At 37.5% G+C, this 18,611-nt stretch overlaps 2 protein-coding genes across 16 annotated transcripts in view; one reads left to right on the forward strand and one right to left on the reverse strand.

Annotated features, from left to right (window-relative positions):
- Nucleotides 1-12,781, reverse strand: part of PCM1 (pericentriolar material 1) — a 39,653-nt gene extending 26,872 nt beyond the window's left edge. For 6 of the 14 annotated variants that reach the window (XM_021395200.1, XM_021395203.1, XM_021395198.1 and 3 more), the window contains exons 1-8: nucleotides 9,260-9,390; nucleotides 8,468-8,713; nucleotides 7,164-7,436; nucleotides 6,441-6,611; nucleotides 6,139-6,255; nucleotides 4,751-4,939; nucleotides 2,731-2,908; nucleotides 229-338 (exon numbers count right to left, since the gene is read on the reverse strand). In XM_021395200.1, the coding sequence (XP_021250875.1) occupies nucleotides 229-338; nucleotides 2,731-2,908; nucleotides 4,751-4,939; nucleotides 6,139-6,255; nucleotides 6,441-6,611; nucleotides 7,164-7,436; nucleotides 8,468-8,713; nucleotides 9,260-9,355 (1,380 nt within the window). In that variant the 5' untranslated portion in view covers nucleotides 9,356-9,390. Of the gene's footprint in view, nucleotides 1-228; nucleotides 339-2,730; nucleotides 2,909-4,750; nucleotides 4,940-6,138; nucleotides 6,256-6,440; nucleotides 6,612-7,163; nucleotides 7,437-8,467; nucleotides 8,714-9,259; nucleotides 9,391-12,642 lie in introns of those variants that run through there. The other 8 variants (XM_021395212.1, XM_021395206.1, XM_021395211.1 and 5 more) reach the window with 5 other exon arrangements.
- FGL1 (fibrinogen like 1) overlaps nucleotides 13,088-18,611 on the forward strand; it is a 31,067-nt gene continuing 25,543 nt past the window's right edge. Inside the window, exons 1-5 of one of the 2 annotated variants that reach the window (XM_021395236.1) lie at nucleotides 13,088-13,212; nucleotides 14,104-14,209; nucleotides 16,036-16,145; nucleotides 16,218-16,440; nucleotides 16,971-17,105. The gene's annotated coding sequence lies outside the window, so the exon portion shown is untranslated. The remainder of the gene's footprint in view (nucleotides 13,213-14,103; nucleotides 14,210-16,035; nucleotides 16,146-16,217; nucleotides 16,441-16,970; nucleotides 17,106-18,611) is intronic. The other variant, XM_021395237.1, reaches the window with a different exon arrangement.

Below are 18,611 nucleotides of genomic sequence, written 5' to 3' on the forward strand. Positions count from 1 at the left end.
TATGCTGGACTTTCACGGAGAACTATAACACAAAGTGTAGATCAGTCTAGCTAATAAATAACCCTTAGGAACAAAAAGATGCTCAGTTTGCAGGTTTGGAGGAACCCCAATTACTCTACCAGCAAATGAATAAAAATATAGAAGACAAATATTTAACTGTTCAAAAGAATAAGAAAAACAGATAAAACAGATAACGGTAGAACTTCAGAGTGCAACACAAAGACTGACCTGAGAATCATGAAGCTGGTTATGAAAGCGCTGAATCAAGTCAATTAATTCTTCATTCAATTCTGATGTAAGGCTTACTCCTGAAACACTACCTGTTGTCTCTGTTACAACTGGGCACGCAGAAAAAGGAGTAAAAATGTAAATACTTGTTCAAAGAAACAAAATAAAGACCATCTGATGAAAATGCTTTGTTCTTGTTAAGTCACATACTGCACTTTTTAAAATACAACGAAATTTATTTTTAATACTGTGGCCTTCTCATCAACTTGAACCTTAAAAGGAATACTTCCCTTACAGAAATATTCACTAAGAAGCCAACTCACAATTCCTTCACAAAGAACTACACAAATAAGATCGTAAGTCTTCGGTGGTTTTCAAAAAGGGCAGAAGAAAATGAATATGACTCAGTTTCTTAGGGTTCACAGAAGTATTTTCCTTATTAAAAACAACTGTGTTACCTGGTAGAGCCAAACTAAAAATAGCGCATGCAATTTACTCCCTTAAAATAATAAATTAACAGGACATCAATTTTTAATCTTTGTGCAAGTTGTAACTTCTACAGCTCCACACAGTCGCAAGGTTTTGCCCTTCAAAAAAAGATATACATAAGAAAAACATAAGACAAAAAGCTTTCTTCCCTGAAAGCTCATATTCAAACAGCATTAAGACATGGAGCTGGTAGCTAAGAGGCCCAAATAACTTTCTTTATCCACAGCCAATACTTCACAAGAAAAATCAAGCATAAATATTTATTTTTATCCATAGATCACGATGACATCATATGTAATAGTCACAAGAAAGTTCCACTATTTTCAAATATAAAAACATTTAGTATATTATTTTGCCCAATGTTGAATTCGAATCTTTGTATTTCCTGCCCTAACTGTAATATTTACAAGAAGTCGAATTAAGTCAATACTAACAGTAGTCAGAAATTTACCAAGACTGACATCAGTGGGAATACAACACCAATAAAAACACTAAAGAATAAAAAAGTTATAATTTATAGTAAGTAATCCTATTTTCTACCCACTCCAAGAAGATGGACCGGTTTTGTATATTTGAGAAAAGAGGAAACAAAGATTCCATCACAGGTCTACTGTTATAAAGCACATGAGAAAAACAGTTCCTGGAATATGTTTGAGAAAGAAACAAGAAAACCTCTTTTCAAAAGCACTTGCTGCTTTTGTTCCTGTAGTAGCTTCCTACAAGCTCTCTACCAACTTCTCTGCTTCCCTTCCTACACTAAAATCTAGAGTTTTCTTCAGTAGTTCTACCTTCTTTCCTATAGCATATTTAATCAAGGACAGAAGAAGAGCAGAAAGAGGAGTTTATCAGTGCACAGAACCTTAAAGAAGGTTTTTTTTTTGTAAAACATAGCCATATTTGTAGAAATATAAGCATTGATACCTATTTAAAATATAAAAAAACAAATGTAATAAGAACTGCTTTTCCAGCTTGCCCTCTAATTCAAGTTAATGACAGCTTTTATGAGAAGAGGCACGCCACACTCGCAGCCTGAATACAAAGTTGCTCCATGCAAAGACGTAATTTCCTAGGACCACACACAACTCTGATTACCTAATTTCCAAAGAAAATTTAACAGCCTTTGTGGAGGGGTGGAAAAAAGGATGTTACATGCAAAAAGTCTTAATGCTGTAAGTTAAAAGAACTAGACTGCAACAAACAAGTCAAAGACAACTTATATGTCAACAGCACACCATGTCAAGTGCAACTGTTTGCTCTTTTAAGACTGAACTTTTGAGAAACTCTGATGGCAACCTTTAAAAATATAACAGAGAAGCCTCTGTCCAAAAGGTAGGTTTAAAAAAGTTGGGAGTATATGAAGACTAATTAGAATGCTTTTAAACTAAAGGTTATGTTATCATGGTGGTGCTTTATTGTCAAAAGCACCCCACAGTTTTGGAGTTCTATTTTCATATTTGTAATTATTACAGTAACTTCCTCCTTTTCCTGAATGAACCACTAGTCGGTGGCTATTAAATGGTCAAGCAGCCACCTATTAAAAAACAACAGCAACAACAGCAAACAAACCAAAACAACACAACCAAACAGCAACAAAAGAGCAAATAAAAGCCTCAAACTACCAACTGCCTATGCCCAGAAGGATGCAGCAAGGGAGAGAACACCCTCTACATGCCCTGCTCCAATTTTTTTTTTTTTTTTTTTTTTTTTTTTTTTTTTTTTTTTTTTTACAAATGCTTGATACACTGACAGAAATAAGAGGCAGACTCCTAACCGGACATGGTAGTCCAATTCTTAGGGAAAAAAAAAATTAGGATTTTACAAGTAAACAACAGAAATCAGCTGTGTCGTTTTTAACTGATGTGTCATTTCACAATATTATTTTTTTTAAATCAAAGCCCTGCAGTAAGATTTCAAAGAATATAATTATTAAAGATCTTTTAATATGTATTCTACAATTCCAGCTTTAATCATTTAATCAGCAAGTTAAAATAACTATTAAGGATGCTTTCATACCAGAATCATCCACAACAGCAACTGCTTGCTCTGCTTTATGCTGCAAAGCAAGAAGGGCTGCCTGTCTTCCTTGAAGAGCCTTCAATTGTTCCTGCTGTTGCAGCATCCTTTTCAGTAAATCGTGCTGCTTCTTCAAGTTCTCCAACTCCTCTTTAGCTTCCTGTTGAGGATCTCTGGCCTGAAAGACACAGAAGAACATTACCATAATCGGGATAATTTACTTGGAAAGTACTGCTGTTAGAGGTGTCAAAACAAGCAAAAATGTAAATGAATTAAAGTCAAGCAAGAGTTAAAGGTGAAACTGTTTCACTTTTCAGCTAGTCCTCTTCAGTCAAGGAGTTCTAGACATAAAATAAGAAAAAAACCTATACCATCGAGATATGCTTACCACTCTCAGGGCTAAGATTTCTTTAGAAATAGTCAGCCACCTAATATGCCCCAAAACTAACCTAAGCATCCCTTTGTCCTTTAAGCATAAATTCATTGCAACACATTAATATAAGAATGCTAAAGCTAAGCAACATAAGGCACAGTATCATGGTGATACAAATGATGCAACATCTAAACTATTTACAAGCTTAAAATCTATTTTAAGTAGAAAGTTTTGAATAATTATTCTTCTCTAATGCATAACACGTATTTACTTTTGTACACTACATTTTTGCCATAGACAATAAATCACCTCAGACTTGGGTAAATCAATTTCAAAACAAGACATGCTGAGAACTCCCTCTATAACATACTTCCAAGCACATGGAAACAAATCTGAAGGAATGAAAGCATGGTTAAAATATATTAGAGAAAAGTTACTTTCCTCAGCCCATCTTAATAGCTGGAAATTTGTCTCAAAACTTTTTCAGCAATTATCAGCAAATTAAGTATTTTAAGGAGACATTCACAAGTAAAGACCTTGCTTCTGTTTAAGTTGATTTATCATACTGTGCACATAAAAACACAGAAGAGTTTGCCTCCTTTTTGTTAGAGTGAATACAAACATAACAATATTAAAAGTATCATCTTTTCACACAACGCTGATTTCCTGAAGTAAAAAATTCTCCCAATGCAAAACAAATCCAGCACTGAAAGCCAGAACAGTGCTTATTAATTAGCAGAACATGTCTTATTAATTAGTTTTGGGTACAACAGAACACTCCACTTCCCAGAAGATAAAGGAAAATACATCCAGAATTCAAAACTTCTCAAAGAAATGTCAATACAACTTCTGCTGAACATTCTTTCTAAATTTTTATCTTACATATATAAAGCAGAGAAAAAGGAAAATAAAGTACACAAAAATGAAATCAACACAGGAAGGTAGGAGGTGAAGGAAGGGAAAAGGGGTATGTGCCTCCAAGCTTCATTCAGTTAGTAACTCAAATACCAGATTTATTTGTGTTCACTAATAAAAAACATTTTTCAAGCTTAATTCTTCTACATTTAGGTTGATAAGTTTGACAAAACATTTAAGTCTTAGGTTTTATGCAAAAATCCTTCTTTTTAAAAATCAGATGAAAAGAAAAAGAAAAGCAAGAAACAATGAAATTCTAGACTTCAAGCCCCTTACTATTCCCATTCAACCAGAAATCTTTAGAAAAAGCTATGTAAGAGCATTCATCTTTTTTTTTTTCCTAAAATTTAGGAATTTCTGTACACACAAAGTGTCTGAAAGTCAAATTTACAATATGTTTTCCCAGAAAGAGAATAGCAAAACAGGAAGAGTCATCTAACCGCATAAAATCAGAACATCTTCCCTACAGTTTATGGTTATACATTACAGGTATCACTTCCTCTGCCAATATTAAGGCTTCAGAAAAGAAAGTTGTCAAACACCTCTAAAGAAAACAGCTCCATTTAAAGAAAACTCAGTGACAAGGCAGATGAACACAGATAAGCAAGCCAAATAGAAACATTTACTGTAAGTAACAAATACATTTGAAGCAACTTAACAGGGACAAAAATGAAAGAAAATCAGCACATACGAATCCTATTTTAGAGACTAAAATAATATTTTGAAGTGTACCTTTGAAGGCAATCCATGTTCTTGGCTATAATTCCTACAAGGCCAGATTTCCCTGTCATTCAGAGCAGCTTGGTCACTTTTCCCTTTTGGGTTTGCTGTAACATCAGTGTCTGTAACCTGTTCTTGTGAAGCTGAATACCCTAGTTTGTCCTCAATGCAGGGACGAATGCTCATACTGGAAGATATCTCCTTTATTAAATAGTTCAGTATATTAGATTTTGAACATGTGCTTTGGCTTAACATACATTTTTAAATTGCAAACGTATCCACTTCTATCTTGTCATATATTGAAAACTGCTATCAAATAAAACCTACTGAACAGCAAAGATAGTTCCCATCTTTCCTACATTTTTAACAATGAAGCTCCAGATGGAAATCAACCTTATAGCATAGGAGCATTCATTCCACGTATAAAGAGAAATTAGCTACAAAATGAAGCATCAAATACAAAACAAACTCCTCTTTTTGAGATGAAGAAAAAAATGCAAGTTCTCACACATTTATCTTAAAATTTAAACCGGTCCTTTTCTACTTTTTTTTTTTTTTTTAAGAATTCTATGAAGTTAAATGCATACAGTCCGTGTGTATAATTGTACTTCTCTTATAGTGACAGCATTCTTTCAGAACTAAATGTAACTACAAAGACTCCTTAAGATTTTAACGGCTGTTTTTCTACCATACACTTCACTTATCATTTGCAGAGCACTTTAAGTACTAACTGGCTACAACAGTACCAGCTACTACTTTTCCTCAGAAAAGCATTGAAAGATGTAAAACAAGTTGTCATTAAAATGTTTTCTTATCTAGAACAAGAACTGTTTGCAACACAAAGACTCTACAGATAGGAAAGGAGATGGTCTGTGTACTTCAGAACATATTTTCTAAAAGGTACCCAGCTCTCCAAATAAAGAAACTTCTGAGTTAAGCCAATACTTTTACCATATTACCAAAGATGCTTAACCAATGGCCCACTAATAACTCATTTATAGTCCTCTCATCCTCACCCAACACCAGCAAGTCTCCCCATCAACAGAAAAACTTAGGAGATGAGAAGATGCATAGAAAATTATTCCCTCCTACACTAATGTCATGCATGCATCCTTCTGCCAGAATACATATTTAACCCTTAAATCTACTTTTAGGAAAGGTTAAAGATTATCTTAAAAAACTCATCAAGAAATACTGTTGCTGTGACAGAATCATTTTTTTCTCATGTATATTGAAAAAATCCTGCACACAGGTATACCTCCTGAACAGAGGGCTAAGGGATTTATTAACTTAAACTGCACATCAGTATCACAGCAACCAAAAACAAAAAAACAAACAAAAAAACCCCATGAGTCTTCGTTTCTGGCACTTTAATTACTAAATTACTAAAAGGAGCTTACCATGGTATCTGAAGCCTCAGCCTGCACATCAGTGTTTAGCGATGTGCTCTCACCTATAGAACCAGATCCCACAGCTGAATCTATAGTCCAAAGACCATCATCCTCATTTTCTCTAGCCTGAAATATTTCAGTGGCATAAACAAAAAGCTATATAAATGGAGCAGTAAGAATGAATTATGGAATGTACTACATCTCATAACCCAACACCCCCAGTAGCACCATCAAAACAGCAATAGTCAACTTCTTAAAAAAAAATTGAAGCTTACAGTGCAGAAACAGATATATTATGTTCTCAAACTTACAAGCATCTTTTGCAAAAATTTCAGATAGGATTTCTCCTGCTCTTTAAGATGATCTATAAGGTGTGATAAACGCTCAACATTGGCCGATCTTTCATTTTTCTCTACAAGATCATCCCGCATGTAGCTGGCCTTAGCAATATAGTCGCGAATTTGAACTAGTCTGCTGACAATCTGTAAAGACACTGTAATTACTGAATGCATTCAGCTATAGCTATAAAGTATTTAATGCACAAAACATGGTGAAAGCAACAGCAAAGCAGTAATAATAACGTAACATACTGTACTTTCAATCATATAGGCACATTTATGTAAGTGGTTAAAAGTTAAAAGCCTTTAAGGATACATATATGCATACATGAAATTGTAAGGCTGAAGCACGGGGCTTCTTGTTGACATCAACTTAAACAGAATTGAGCTGATACTGCTAACATATGAAAATATTCAACTACAACTCTATTTTTTGAAACTGTATAGCAGAGAACCAAATGAATATTAATACAGCTTCTTTTACTTCCTTCTAATAATTAGATTTCTAAAGGACAATACATTGCTTTTGGTTCAATCTTTTCCTCAGGCTGCCTTTTGAACAGTGGGAAGAGTATTTCTAATACAAGATAAACTACAACGGTTATACTAAAAATTTATAAAAAATGCACTGAAAAATTATAACTAACACCTCTTGCAGAGCCCACATTCTGCAGACATTATAGGCTATATAAGTACCTGGCTACTATCCATAGTTGTTTCTCCTCTTCCATCTTCTTGAACAGAGAGTTGACCATTCTGCAAGAAATCTTTGTTTAGAGCAGCTCCAAACAACTCTTTACATTGCAATGGCTCCCCACTTTCCTTTTTTTGAGAACCTGACCCAGGATCTTTGCTTTTGTTAGTGTTAATCTGCAGTGACAAGAAGTTGAATGGTTTTTTGCTTTCGTTAAGTTGACGTTTGTTGTTAGCAGCAGTCGCCCTGCCTTGAGAATCACTTCCAATGCTTCTCTATAAACAAAGAGAACAAAGAATAATTGTGTTTATTTGTGATTTTATAGTTCCCTTATAAGTTACTGACTAGACAACAGCTAAACAGTGCAAGTAATCTTTGTCATATAGTTTTCAGAGAGCAACCCACGCTCTTGGAATATCTGAAAAGCAGAAGAGCTCTGTAGTTCCACAGAGAGCTTAGCTTCTCATCCCTGCTCTGCCCTCCACCTTTGCTATAGTGAAAGGCATCCTATTTCTTCAAGTACGTTTGAAAGAAAAAAAATATATTATTTTTTAAGTATCATAATACCTTGAAGAATATGCTATCTCATACTTAAAACTTTTCTTTAGAAACTTCTGAATAGCTACTTGATCCCATAACATACCTTTCTAGAGGAAGTTCTGCCCCACATTTCAAAGATAATCATTACAACTCTTAACAAGTTAATAACAAGCTTTGGCAAAGATTAACAAATTTCTATTCTGGAACTGTTAGCACAAATTTATTGTTTCATTACTAACAAATTAATCCCTCCAACTTTGCATCACATTAGACAAAGGAGAGCTGAATGTGCTGATGTTCCTAAAGAAGCAGTTAGGGCTAAAGAATTCATGTCGTACATTTCTCCACATTACAGAGGAACACTTTCTACTGCTGCTTCTCCTCTCTTAATCTGCAGGGATAATAGTGATCAGTATCATAAACTATGTCACTTCCAGAGCAAACTTTCAGAATAAAATAATAGAGACTTTTAAGTGACACACAAGTATGATGAATAAAAAATACTGGTTTGAGGACACAGAGATTTGTTAATGATCGAGAGGAACAAAGTAAATACAGCTGGCAGAGCCTAAGGCCTAGAAAAGCCAAGGTTCTAAACTTTCCCCAAGTAAAGAACTAGAATTGTTATTTGGCTCCCACAGTACACATAAGCTTTTTTATTTAAATCATTTATGAAAGCCTGCTTTATTCATCTGACAAATTATTAAGAGACAGATACTACAGATGTGACTACAGAAGTTGTTCAAAAGCCAGTTTTCACACAAACCTGATCCAGATCACTGAAGTTTATTCTTTGTTTAAGTCTTTCTAATTCAGCCTGCTCTGGAACAGACATCTGGGTCATGTATCGAGCATGAGGAAAACTGTGAGGAGCTCTGGTCTTCCGTCGTCCCATTCCAGGTGAAGATTCCGGAGATATATCATTAGTAAGCCTTGTTTCAGCTTGTCCACCAAGCTTTTTCTTGTTTTTTTCTGATGATCTGTTTGCTTTTTTCTGTTGACTTCCCCAGTCCTTACGACAAAGGAAAGGGAAAGAAGACTCATATTTGCTACCCATGTAAACAAAAACTAAATGTCTTAATTTGGTGAAACAGTTTACTTCTATTCTAAAAGTAAAAATAAAAAACAGTACAATGCCATTTACGAGAAGCTTGTCAGGCAATTTTTAACCCATATAATCCTACAGTGACTTAAATTAGTGTAAAATAAAGCCAAAATTCTACTTTTTTTTTTCCTCTTTGGCAAATACTGTTAAGCAGTTTAGAACTTTTATTCCTAAAAGTTTTCAGTTCTAATGATACCTAGCATGCTTTTATGTCTAGCTACTTTATTTTTTTAAAACACTTCCCATAAATACATGTATGGATTGTACAATCTCTGAGTTACACCCATCAGTTGCATATGTATACCTCAATTACTTTTCTTGATTTCATAGACACTTAACTGAAAAGTCGTAATGACGGTGCTTAGTTTTTTGCACTGTTGCCTGCCATAACAGAATCTGCTTGTTTCTTTCAATGTACTGCATAAAACAACTGAGAGCTAAGGTGAATCATACCGTGTTGTTCAGCCGGTCATCAAGGCTCTCATTACTCCAGCTAGGCAAGTCCTGATCGTTCATGCCTTCTTCAAATGGACCACCTCCTGTTGCCATGACAAGCACCCCAAAAAAGAATCTAAAAGAAATAGCTGAAAGAAATAAGCATTAAGATCAGTTTATGTCTATGTATTTTGCATAGATATCTCTGAGATGACAACTATATATTCGAGCAACCTAAACCTATTATTAAAAATGTAATACAGATATTGTCATTAAACATTAAAGTAGCAGCAGGGGAGGATGCTACGGATGTTTTTTGTTCCTTTTTCGTGGGTTTGGCAAACTCCTGGTTCTCTTTATAAATCACTGCTCTTAGGAAGTAAATGTGTTTTTTTTTCCTGAGGATCTTAATATCCCTCACTATTCCCACTTTCTGAGGATCTTAATATCCCTCAATATCCCTTGTAGAAATGGGATCTACAAGGTATGCCCATTCTACCATAGCATCTCCAACAGGCAGCGGATCAATCTCAGTCATGCTAACAGAAGGAGTAATTCGGCTTCTACATCCACTATCAGAATCACAATGCATGTATAATTAAGAGTCTGCTACTTTGGAAACACAGATCTGCACTTTACTGTCCTTGCACATTCATTCATACCCCTTTTTTGCTTGGACTTGCTAACTCCTGTGATGGAACAATCAGAGGATTCTCCCTATAAGCTAGATTGGCCAACAAACAAAATCCAAAAAGAAAAAAAAAACAAACATGAGTTTTGAATCAGAATGGCTCCCCCGTCTGGCTAATCAAAAAGCTTTGGCTGTAGGCTCAAGGAAAGCAGATACAAGCCATGCCATCAGTAGGAGCAAAACCTATGCAGACCTATAAAACCACACCTTCTGTGCAATTTTCACCCAGGGGAACTGTCAAATTAATTCAGAAAATAAAAACATGATGCTCTTTCATATTTTTCATTTAAAAATACAAGCGAGAAGTTCACAGGGAAACTCTTCTACCAACACAAGGTGTGTACGACAACCATTCAAAACCAACAAACTGCTTTCAATTTAGCTTATTTTAGAAAACAGCTATGTTTTTCTACGGACTTTTTTATTACAGATAAACTGTTCAGCTGTGCAGATCTGCAAGACCCAACATTTGAACTGGCACTCCAGGATGACCTATGCCACTAAGCATAATGAGTTCATCATGACAAGATTAGAGACCATCTGGAGTTACATTTGAACTCAGTAAGCCACTTCCTCATAATACTATTATATAATTCTACTAAAGCTGTAGCAAAATATTTTTTCCTACTTTCCACCACTGCAAAAAAAAAAAAGAGAAGTGGAAATATTTAGCTCAATTTAATACAAAAAATATTCATATTTAATTTAAAATTTCCACAAAAACTATCTTCAGCTATCTTTGCTCTAGGCATCACCCTGGAGAAGAGAAGGCTGCAGGAAGACCTTATTACGGCCTTCCAGCATTTAAAGGGAGATTACTAACAGAAGTGAGATCAACTTCCTACACAGGTATATAGTGATAGGACAAGTGGGAATGGTTTGAAACTAAGGAGGGGAGATTTACATTTGATGTCAGGCAGAAGTTTTTCACTGAGTGGGTGGTGAGGAGCTGGAACAGGCTGCCCAGAGAGGCTGTGGATGCCCTGTCCCTGGAGGTATTCAAGGTCAGGTTGGATGGGGCCCTGGGCAATCTGATCTAGTACTTGATCTAGCGGTTGGCAACCCTGCCTGCAGGGAGGGGGTTGGAACTTGATGATCCTTGGGGTCCCTTCCAACCCAAGCCATTCTATGATTAATTCTAGATGTAACATTCTGAGTAGTTTTCTCAGCATATAAGGGTAAGGTACATGCCCATGTACCCCATTACATACAGCTCAGAAATCACAGTAACCTTATTGCTTCCAGCAAGTGGACTGTAAGAAAAATGTTTTAACAGCACCGTGCTCTTCTCAGACAGCAAGTCTCTAAACATTCCTACTATCGTCTGGGACATTCCCAAACAAATTACATGCAAGCAAACTTATGATCACAGAGCTATGCTGATTTTTTTCTCAATGCAGTAATGTATCAAAGAGGTTCAGCTGGCTTTCTTCTTGGAAATGAAGCTCTCACATAAACAGTGTTGTTTTTCATCCCCAACGTATTTCACTAATTTGTGTTTTGCCTTACTTTCCAGTATACCACTTATTTGCAGATGAAATCCTTTTACAAACACTTTGGAGTCCTTTGATTGTTCTATTTCTGCAAGCAGCAACCCAATAACAGTCCCAGCTTCTTGGACAATGGGGAATCTGTAAGAGAGCTCTACTCGTGGACGTGCATACTTCCTCACAATATTTCCCAGGGAGTTGAAAACACATTCAAATATATTTACTACAGTAATGGGAAAATAGCATAGAAGATTACAGTCACAACATTTACACATCAAACCATCTACACAATTATAGTCAGACACATTTTGCAATTTACAGCAATGTGCAAACTGCCAGAAGTATCACAACAAGACATGCTAATATAATGAAAATACGTAAGACATGCAACATTTTTTTCCTGCAATGGATTTGCTGTTGACACTTCTTCCTACTACAGCATTCATCTTAACTGCAAGAGAAGTGAGCATTACTCCCCTTTGCGCTCAGAACCTTGAAAAGGAAAGGCTAAATGAAAAACACAAAGTCAAAAAAAGCCATCAGAGCGCCATGAAGATGGAAGATGGTATCAAGTACATCTTAAAATTCAGTTTTTCAGATAAGTGCTCCTCACTGATCACTATAATTTAGCGTTAAGTCATCGAACACCTACACAGTACTGCCAACCGCGTAATAACGACGCACACGGCACAGAAAGCTCTCTCCCGCACCACACAGCCCTCACGTAAGCAAGGAGAGCCACAAACCCAACCACTCAGACCAAGGGAGGCCTGCCCGCCCCAGCAGCGCGCACTCAGGGCCCAGCGGGTCCCGCCGCCATCGGCAGCGCAGAGCAGCGCTCTGCTCCCCACCGCCGCGCTGCTGCCTGAGGGCTCGGGGCGTTCGTGAGGCGCGCTGAAGGCCGCCGCTCCCTCACGGCGCCGGAGCCCGCGGCAGCGAGGAGGGCGGGCTCTGCTCCAAGCGTCTCGAGCAAAGCCGCGGCCGCTGCCGGCGCCCCGCCGGCGTCTCCTTGGAGAGAGGGCAACGCACCCCTTCCCAGAGCGGAGAGGCGTGCCCGACCTGCCGCCCGCAAGGTCTTCGGGCCCGCTGGTTCCCCCCGGCCTTCCCCACCACCCCGAGCAGTGAGCCTTAGCCCCCCTCCTCGCCAGCCGGCTCTCGACCGCACGACCCCCGCGCCAGGCGGCCCCGCAGCCTGAAGGCCTCTGAGAGGATCAGCTCACCGCGCGGCGGAGAGGAGGCCACCCGGGCCCAGTTTCTCCTCCACCGCCGTTCACCACTCCCGGGCTACCCGGCCGAAGGCTTCACCTTCCAGCAGCGAAGAAGAGCAGAAGCCGAGGGACTCACAGCGCTACCTCAAAGGCCACCTCCGCCATCTTGCTCGCCGCACCACCAAGGGAACGGGAGGCGGCCCCTGCGGACGGATACACACCGTTACCTAGTTACGCGGCTCGCTCATGCCCCTCCGCGCTGCGCAAGCGCCATCTGCGCTGCGCCGCGTGACGGATGGGCGGTGTGGCTGCCTCTTCCCGCGCTTTTAGGCGTCTCAGGCCCGCGGCGCGATCGGCTGAGGAGAGCTCCGGCACGCCGCCATAGGAACTCCAAATCCCAGCATGCAGTGCTCCAGGGGACACTCTCGCGCCTATGCTGCCCGGGCGCAACGCCTCCCGGGAGCTGTAGTTTTTCACTCAGAGCAGCGCGTATCCAGCGCTGGCGGGGCGGGGATTGCCTGCTTGTGTAGCGTCGGGATCGTTTGGCTTCTGAAATAAAATACGAAAACCGTGGCGTAGTCTGTAAGCGACTTCACCTGGCTAGCAGACTAGTAAAATAGTAACATCAAAACTGCAAGCCGTGAAAGAGGTTCAGAGGTTCTTTGTTAGGGCAACACCAATTTAGGAGAGTATGTTTCTGTCTGTTTGATCACCTACAAGAATTCACAGCTGAAAAGTACAATGGTAGAAAGGAAGAAATCATTATAATCCATCCCATTAGTTTTTCTGCTTTTTCTGCATTGGTATTGTACTTGCTCAGCTATTTGCTTTAGTACTTGTGGTTTGCAGGTCTGGGCTCTTAAGAGTGTTGTTTGGGGGAAGAGGGAAACATGGGGAAAAAGAAAATAATTAGGCAGTATTTAAAACTTATTGTTTACTTTTCTTTGATAGTGGTTGCTATACCACGATTTGCAGTTATGCTCTGATCACCCATCTGTTGCTGGTCAGTAAACTTGTACCTTGGGGCAGAATTGTTACTAGTCTCAGGTGGCTGGACTTGCATACTCTTCTTGAGATCTTCCACTTCTTTTCCAGTCAAGCTAATATTATTTGTACTTCAGTCATTGTGGGCAGGAAGGGGTGTTCCATTGTTACAATAAGAAAAGCAGGCTACAATGTTCAGGATATACATTATGCTGAGCTTCTATAGCAGAAACATAAAATAATGCCAAAAACTCACAGTTCATCCTGGGCCAGAGGTGTTCTAATGTTACTGCCTGGAAATACAGTATAATTAAACATAGTTAAATCCCCATGTGTTATCACCTGTATGAATGTGTTTTGACCCAGGGGGTAAAAAGTAAACAACACATTAGTCTATAACTTAATAAAGGAACAAAATCTCTGGGAAAATCAGCGAAATAAAAATGTTTCTACAAAAATATATTTTTTTTTTCTTCCCCTCTCCAACAGGTGCCCTGGAACTGAAGGAATAGTTCTGGACAATACAGAGTGTGTGAAATGAGTCATCACAGCATTTTGCTCCAATTTCTACCATTGGCAACATGACTGTATATTTGTAAGTGAAATCACTTCAAAAAGAATCTGGAACAGATTTATTGAAATTATGTATGTAATGAATAGATGTTATTCGTCGGTATTATACTTACACTAACGTCCTTTTATCCTGAGCTCGGGTACCATGTCTGGGTACTCAGCACTATATTGGCAAGGCTGCTGTTGGCTTTATAGTGTCGCGGTGGCATACCTTCCTCTGCCCAGCAGGTGGAAGCAGAATTTAAGAGAAAAAAATGCCGTAGTAGAATGACTACCATTATATTTTTTACTATGGTTACTCTTAAAATACGCATGATAAAAAGCTTAAAGTTAAGGAAAAACAATAAATTAAATAGATATTAGAATATTTTGGTAACAATTTTTTTTTTTTTTACTGTAGTCACCTAAATGTCGTAGCTGTGTACTGTCTCTTCCTTACAATTATATGTAATATATTGATAGCTTGTCTTTTCTAGGCACTTATAGGATCATCATACTGATTTCCACCTGACATCTGGAGAATTATTTTTCTTTTTACTTTGCTATATCTCTTCTGGAATTGGCTGTGAACTTGTTCTTACCAAAATAAATAAATAACTAATGAACTCCAAAGAGATAAAACAGTACTGGCTCCTCAACACCTTTTTTTCATTGTGGGTTGGGGAATAAAAAAAAGGTATAATAAGCATTAAGGAACCTTAGATTGCATTGCAAAAGGCATTCTTTTAAGTTGTTCTCTGTTATTGTCCTAAAATAACATCTCAGGGTCTGGATAGAACTGTGAGCCAATACAACATGACTTATAGAATGTTTTGTTAATTAAAAACAGAACAACAAGAAAACCATACCTTTCTTGAGAAGTCCCATTTCTATACTAATGAGCCTCTAGACTGACACTAATTCCTCCTGCAAAGATTTCTTTTATAAGTGCTTCCATCAATAGACACACTAATGAATGCACCCTCACAGAAACAGAATAAATTACGTTTTGAGACAGCTTTCAATCCTAATTAAATTGGACTATGTCAGAGACGTGATGATTTTTCCTTGTACATCTGCTGTCCTTATCTTGTTAATTTTACTTTATTCTATACTGACGGGAAAGAAAGCAAACAAAATACAGACGTAAAGACTAGAGACAAGAAGGGCATGGTTAGAGTTTAACTGAGAGTGAAGAGATATGAGGATTAGTTAGGCAGAATTACATTTAACAGCATTGAAGCAAAGGCAGTAATTATCGCAGCATTTGGTTCAAATAGTAGTTGTCTACTTCTTTGATTATTTTGTTACAAAGGGTTTTTTTGTTTTTTGTTTTTTTTTTCAAAAATGAAACTGGCCAAAAATGCTTTGTCTGCCATAAAATACAGCTATATACCATCTATCAGACTACTGTTCTAAAGTTATTTTTTTCCTATTTTCTCATAATATTAGACTGGAAAGATGTTTTCTAGATGTAAAATTGATGGGGTGGAGATACTAGGCGTAATCAGTTTGTTTTTATTAAGCATGCCTATTTCACACAACCAAAACATATCAGGAGGACTGCTGCTGTTCTGCCTAAGAAGTCCTAGGAGAATAAGTACTCTCATTTTCCACTTTCTAGTCAGGCTCCATTACTGCCCATTTTGAAGACCATTTTAAAGGATGTCTCTATAGCACAGAAATTAGCAAGGTTGTAAGTTCTGTTCCATTTTTAATTTCAGATCCAGTTTCACAACCAACCTCCAAATTCAGTGCTTAAGCTGCATGTCCATCTTTGTTTGTTGTTTAGTTCAACATTACGTTTGATACACTGTACTCTTAGTTATGACATAGTCTCATCTTTTTTTTTTTTTTTTCTGTTTCCAGTTCAGTAATAACATCTGCAGTTCATTCCCTGGCTAACAAAGCAAATAAAAAGTCTGTTCTGAAATGATAGATTTGAGTTAAACAGGCATATTTGCAGATTCCTCAGACAAGTAAGTAGGAACAGCCTTTAATTCATAATATCTGGGGTGGTCGTATATCACGACATTGTCCATGTTATTTAGATTTCTGGAGCCACAATCTAAATACCTGCTAGACTGAAGGAAAGAAAAAACCTAAGAAATAAGCAGAAGAAAGATTATATGATTGCATAGCTTGGAAGTACTTCTTCCTCTGAATTGAATCAAAGGACAAGAATATTCTTCTTTGCTCTTGCACTGAGATCTTCAGCAAGTCACCTGTCTACCATATACTCTTCCACACAGCAGAGCTTAATTCATATTTGAGGTGTGTACAGATCAAGATGCTCATTACATCTTTAACTTCTGTTGTATGTTCTAACTATGCAAATAATACTGCTGTTGCTACTGTCTATCTATGGGAGTTACTGCTCATTTTACATTTTTTAATGAGTAATGTTAGGATTTGCCAATATTTTGAGCGTTATAAAATGATGTTTAAGTATGTTGAATTTACTTATTGTCTATGGTAATGAAGGTTTGTTGCTGATTTTTGTATCGTATGTCTAAATTTTATACTTGTTTCTTAGAATACTACACAAAATGAGGTTAATTATTCAAAGGCTGAAGTTTGTTGTATCTTAGAACAGTACATCAAAAAATAAGTTCATTCATTTTGTCATTTCAGAATAATTAGGAAATGTTTTTCTGCTTATCTCTTAGCCGCATCAGAGAATCACATTCATTGTCCTAACATTTCGAATTCATCATGCAGTCATGCAAAATTTAGAGATCTGTTATTTATATACTTTACGATGCAGTCATAGGTCCTGGTCACTCTGTGCAATGTATTTACAGAGGATGAAATCTGTGGAAATTTATAGAACTTCATGGAACTGCACATCATTGGAATGAAGGAAGAGGAGTAAAATATCGAAGGAAGGCAACAGTGAGAGAGAGAAAACTTGTCAGTAGAGCAGCCTTGGAAAAAAGGTAGGAAAGAACTTGGGGCCAAATAAGCGGAGAATTGGAATAGCGAACAATGTTACTGAGTCATTTTGTTGATTTCTGTTATGTTTGGTACAAAGGAACTTCATAGGCTGCCCTGTAAATAACAGTAATTGCATCAAAAATGCCCATCATGAACACCTCATGAGTTTGGGGGACTTTACTGCTAAGAGTATGTCACTTTAACTTAATATGGTTTTGTAGCTATTTTAATACTTTGATGCAATCTTCTTTCATGTGAATGAGTAGTCCGTGTAAGAGAGATGCAGTCTTTTGACTAAATAGGGCTCCCTTTAAGGTGTTGTAGATTATTCCGTGGGAATCCTGAAGTGCTCAATAGCTTTAGCAAGTAGAAGCACTGAGAATCTGTTAATACTGAAGTTAGTATGACATTGTTTTTCATATGTGGCTCCAAATTAGCATGAAGCATCTAATAAATATGTTTAACTTTTAGAAATTCAATGGATATAACTTATTACAGCAGGCCAAACTGTTGACTAAACCCAGTGTAGCTTTCTCTTTATTTTACTCATTTAATTTGTGAGCTAATCTTCAGTAAATACAGTCCAAGTGAACTGTTGAACAATCTAAAGTAACCCCACACAAGTGAATAGAGTTGTAATCACTTTCATCAGTGGTCTCTAGAAGACTGGAAGCCATTTAACATGTCAGCCAGCTATGCAAATGGCCATGAGAAATTTATATAAGCCTCCTGGTGACAGGATGAGAGGGAATGGCCTCAAGTTGCACCAGAGGAGGTTTCAGTTGGATACCAGGAAAAACTTCTTTATAGAAAGGGTTGTTAAGCACTGGAACAGGCTCCCCAGGGAGGTGGCTGAGTCACCATCCCTGAATGCGTTTAAAAACCTTTTGGATGTGGTACTCGGGGACATGATTTAGTGGTGGGCTGTTAGAGTTCGAGTAGTATGGTTAGAATGCAGTTGGACTTGATGATCTTGAAGGTCTTTTCCAACCTGAGCAATTCTGTGATTCCTAAGCAGCATTTTTATTTGTGGAATAAACTTACAACATGAAGATCTAATAGTATTTTGGCATGTTATCAATTATGACAACTACTGAATCAGATTTTCTTATAAATATAGGAGACAATTTTTAAGTTAGTCAATGGAAAAACTATACACTTATTCCTGTAAAGAAAGCTGCCTTTAAAAACATGGACATACAAAGGAAAAATTGCATAAAGCTGAGGTTGGCTTGTCTTTGATTTCAACTCTGTTTCAGTGACAAAATGAAAAACAAAGGAATTTACACATTACTGGGGTTAATTAGGTATCATATTCAGAAAAAGCCTGTGTCGTGGTTTTATGATTTTCAGTTATTGGTACTCCACATCATAACATCATGTAGTGGATATACCTGGTTCTCAGAAGAGAAGGACTACTACATTCCCCACGGTACTTTGCTCCTCTGTTACCATTTTCCAGCCGGAGGGAAAAGATAAAAGCTCGCAGTATAAAAACTTGCAGATCA

Source organism: Numida meleagris, chromosome 4, assembly GCF_002078875.1.
Source record: "Numida meleagris isolate 19003 breed g44 Domestic line chromosome 4, NumMel1.0, whole genome shotgun sequence".
Classification (NCBI taxonomy): Eukaryota; Metazoa; Chordata; class Aves; order Galliformes; family Numididae; genus Numida; species Numida meleagris.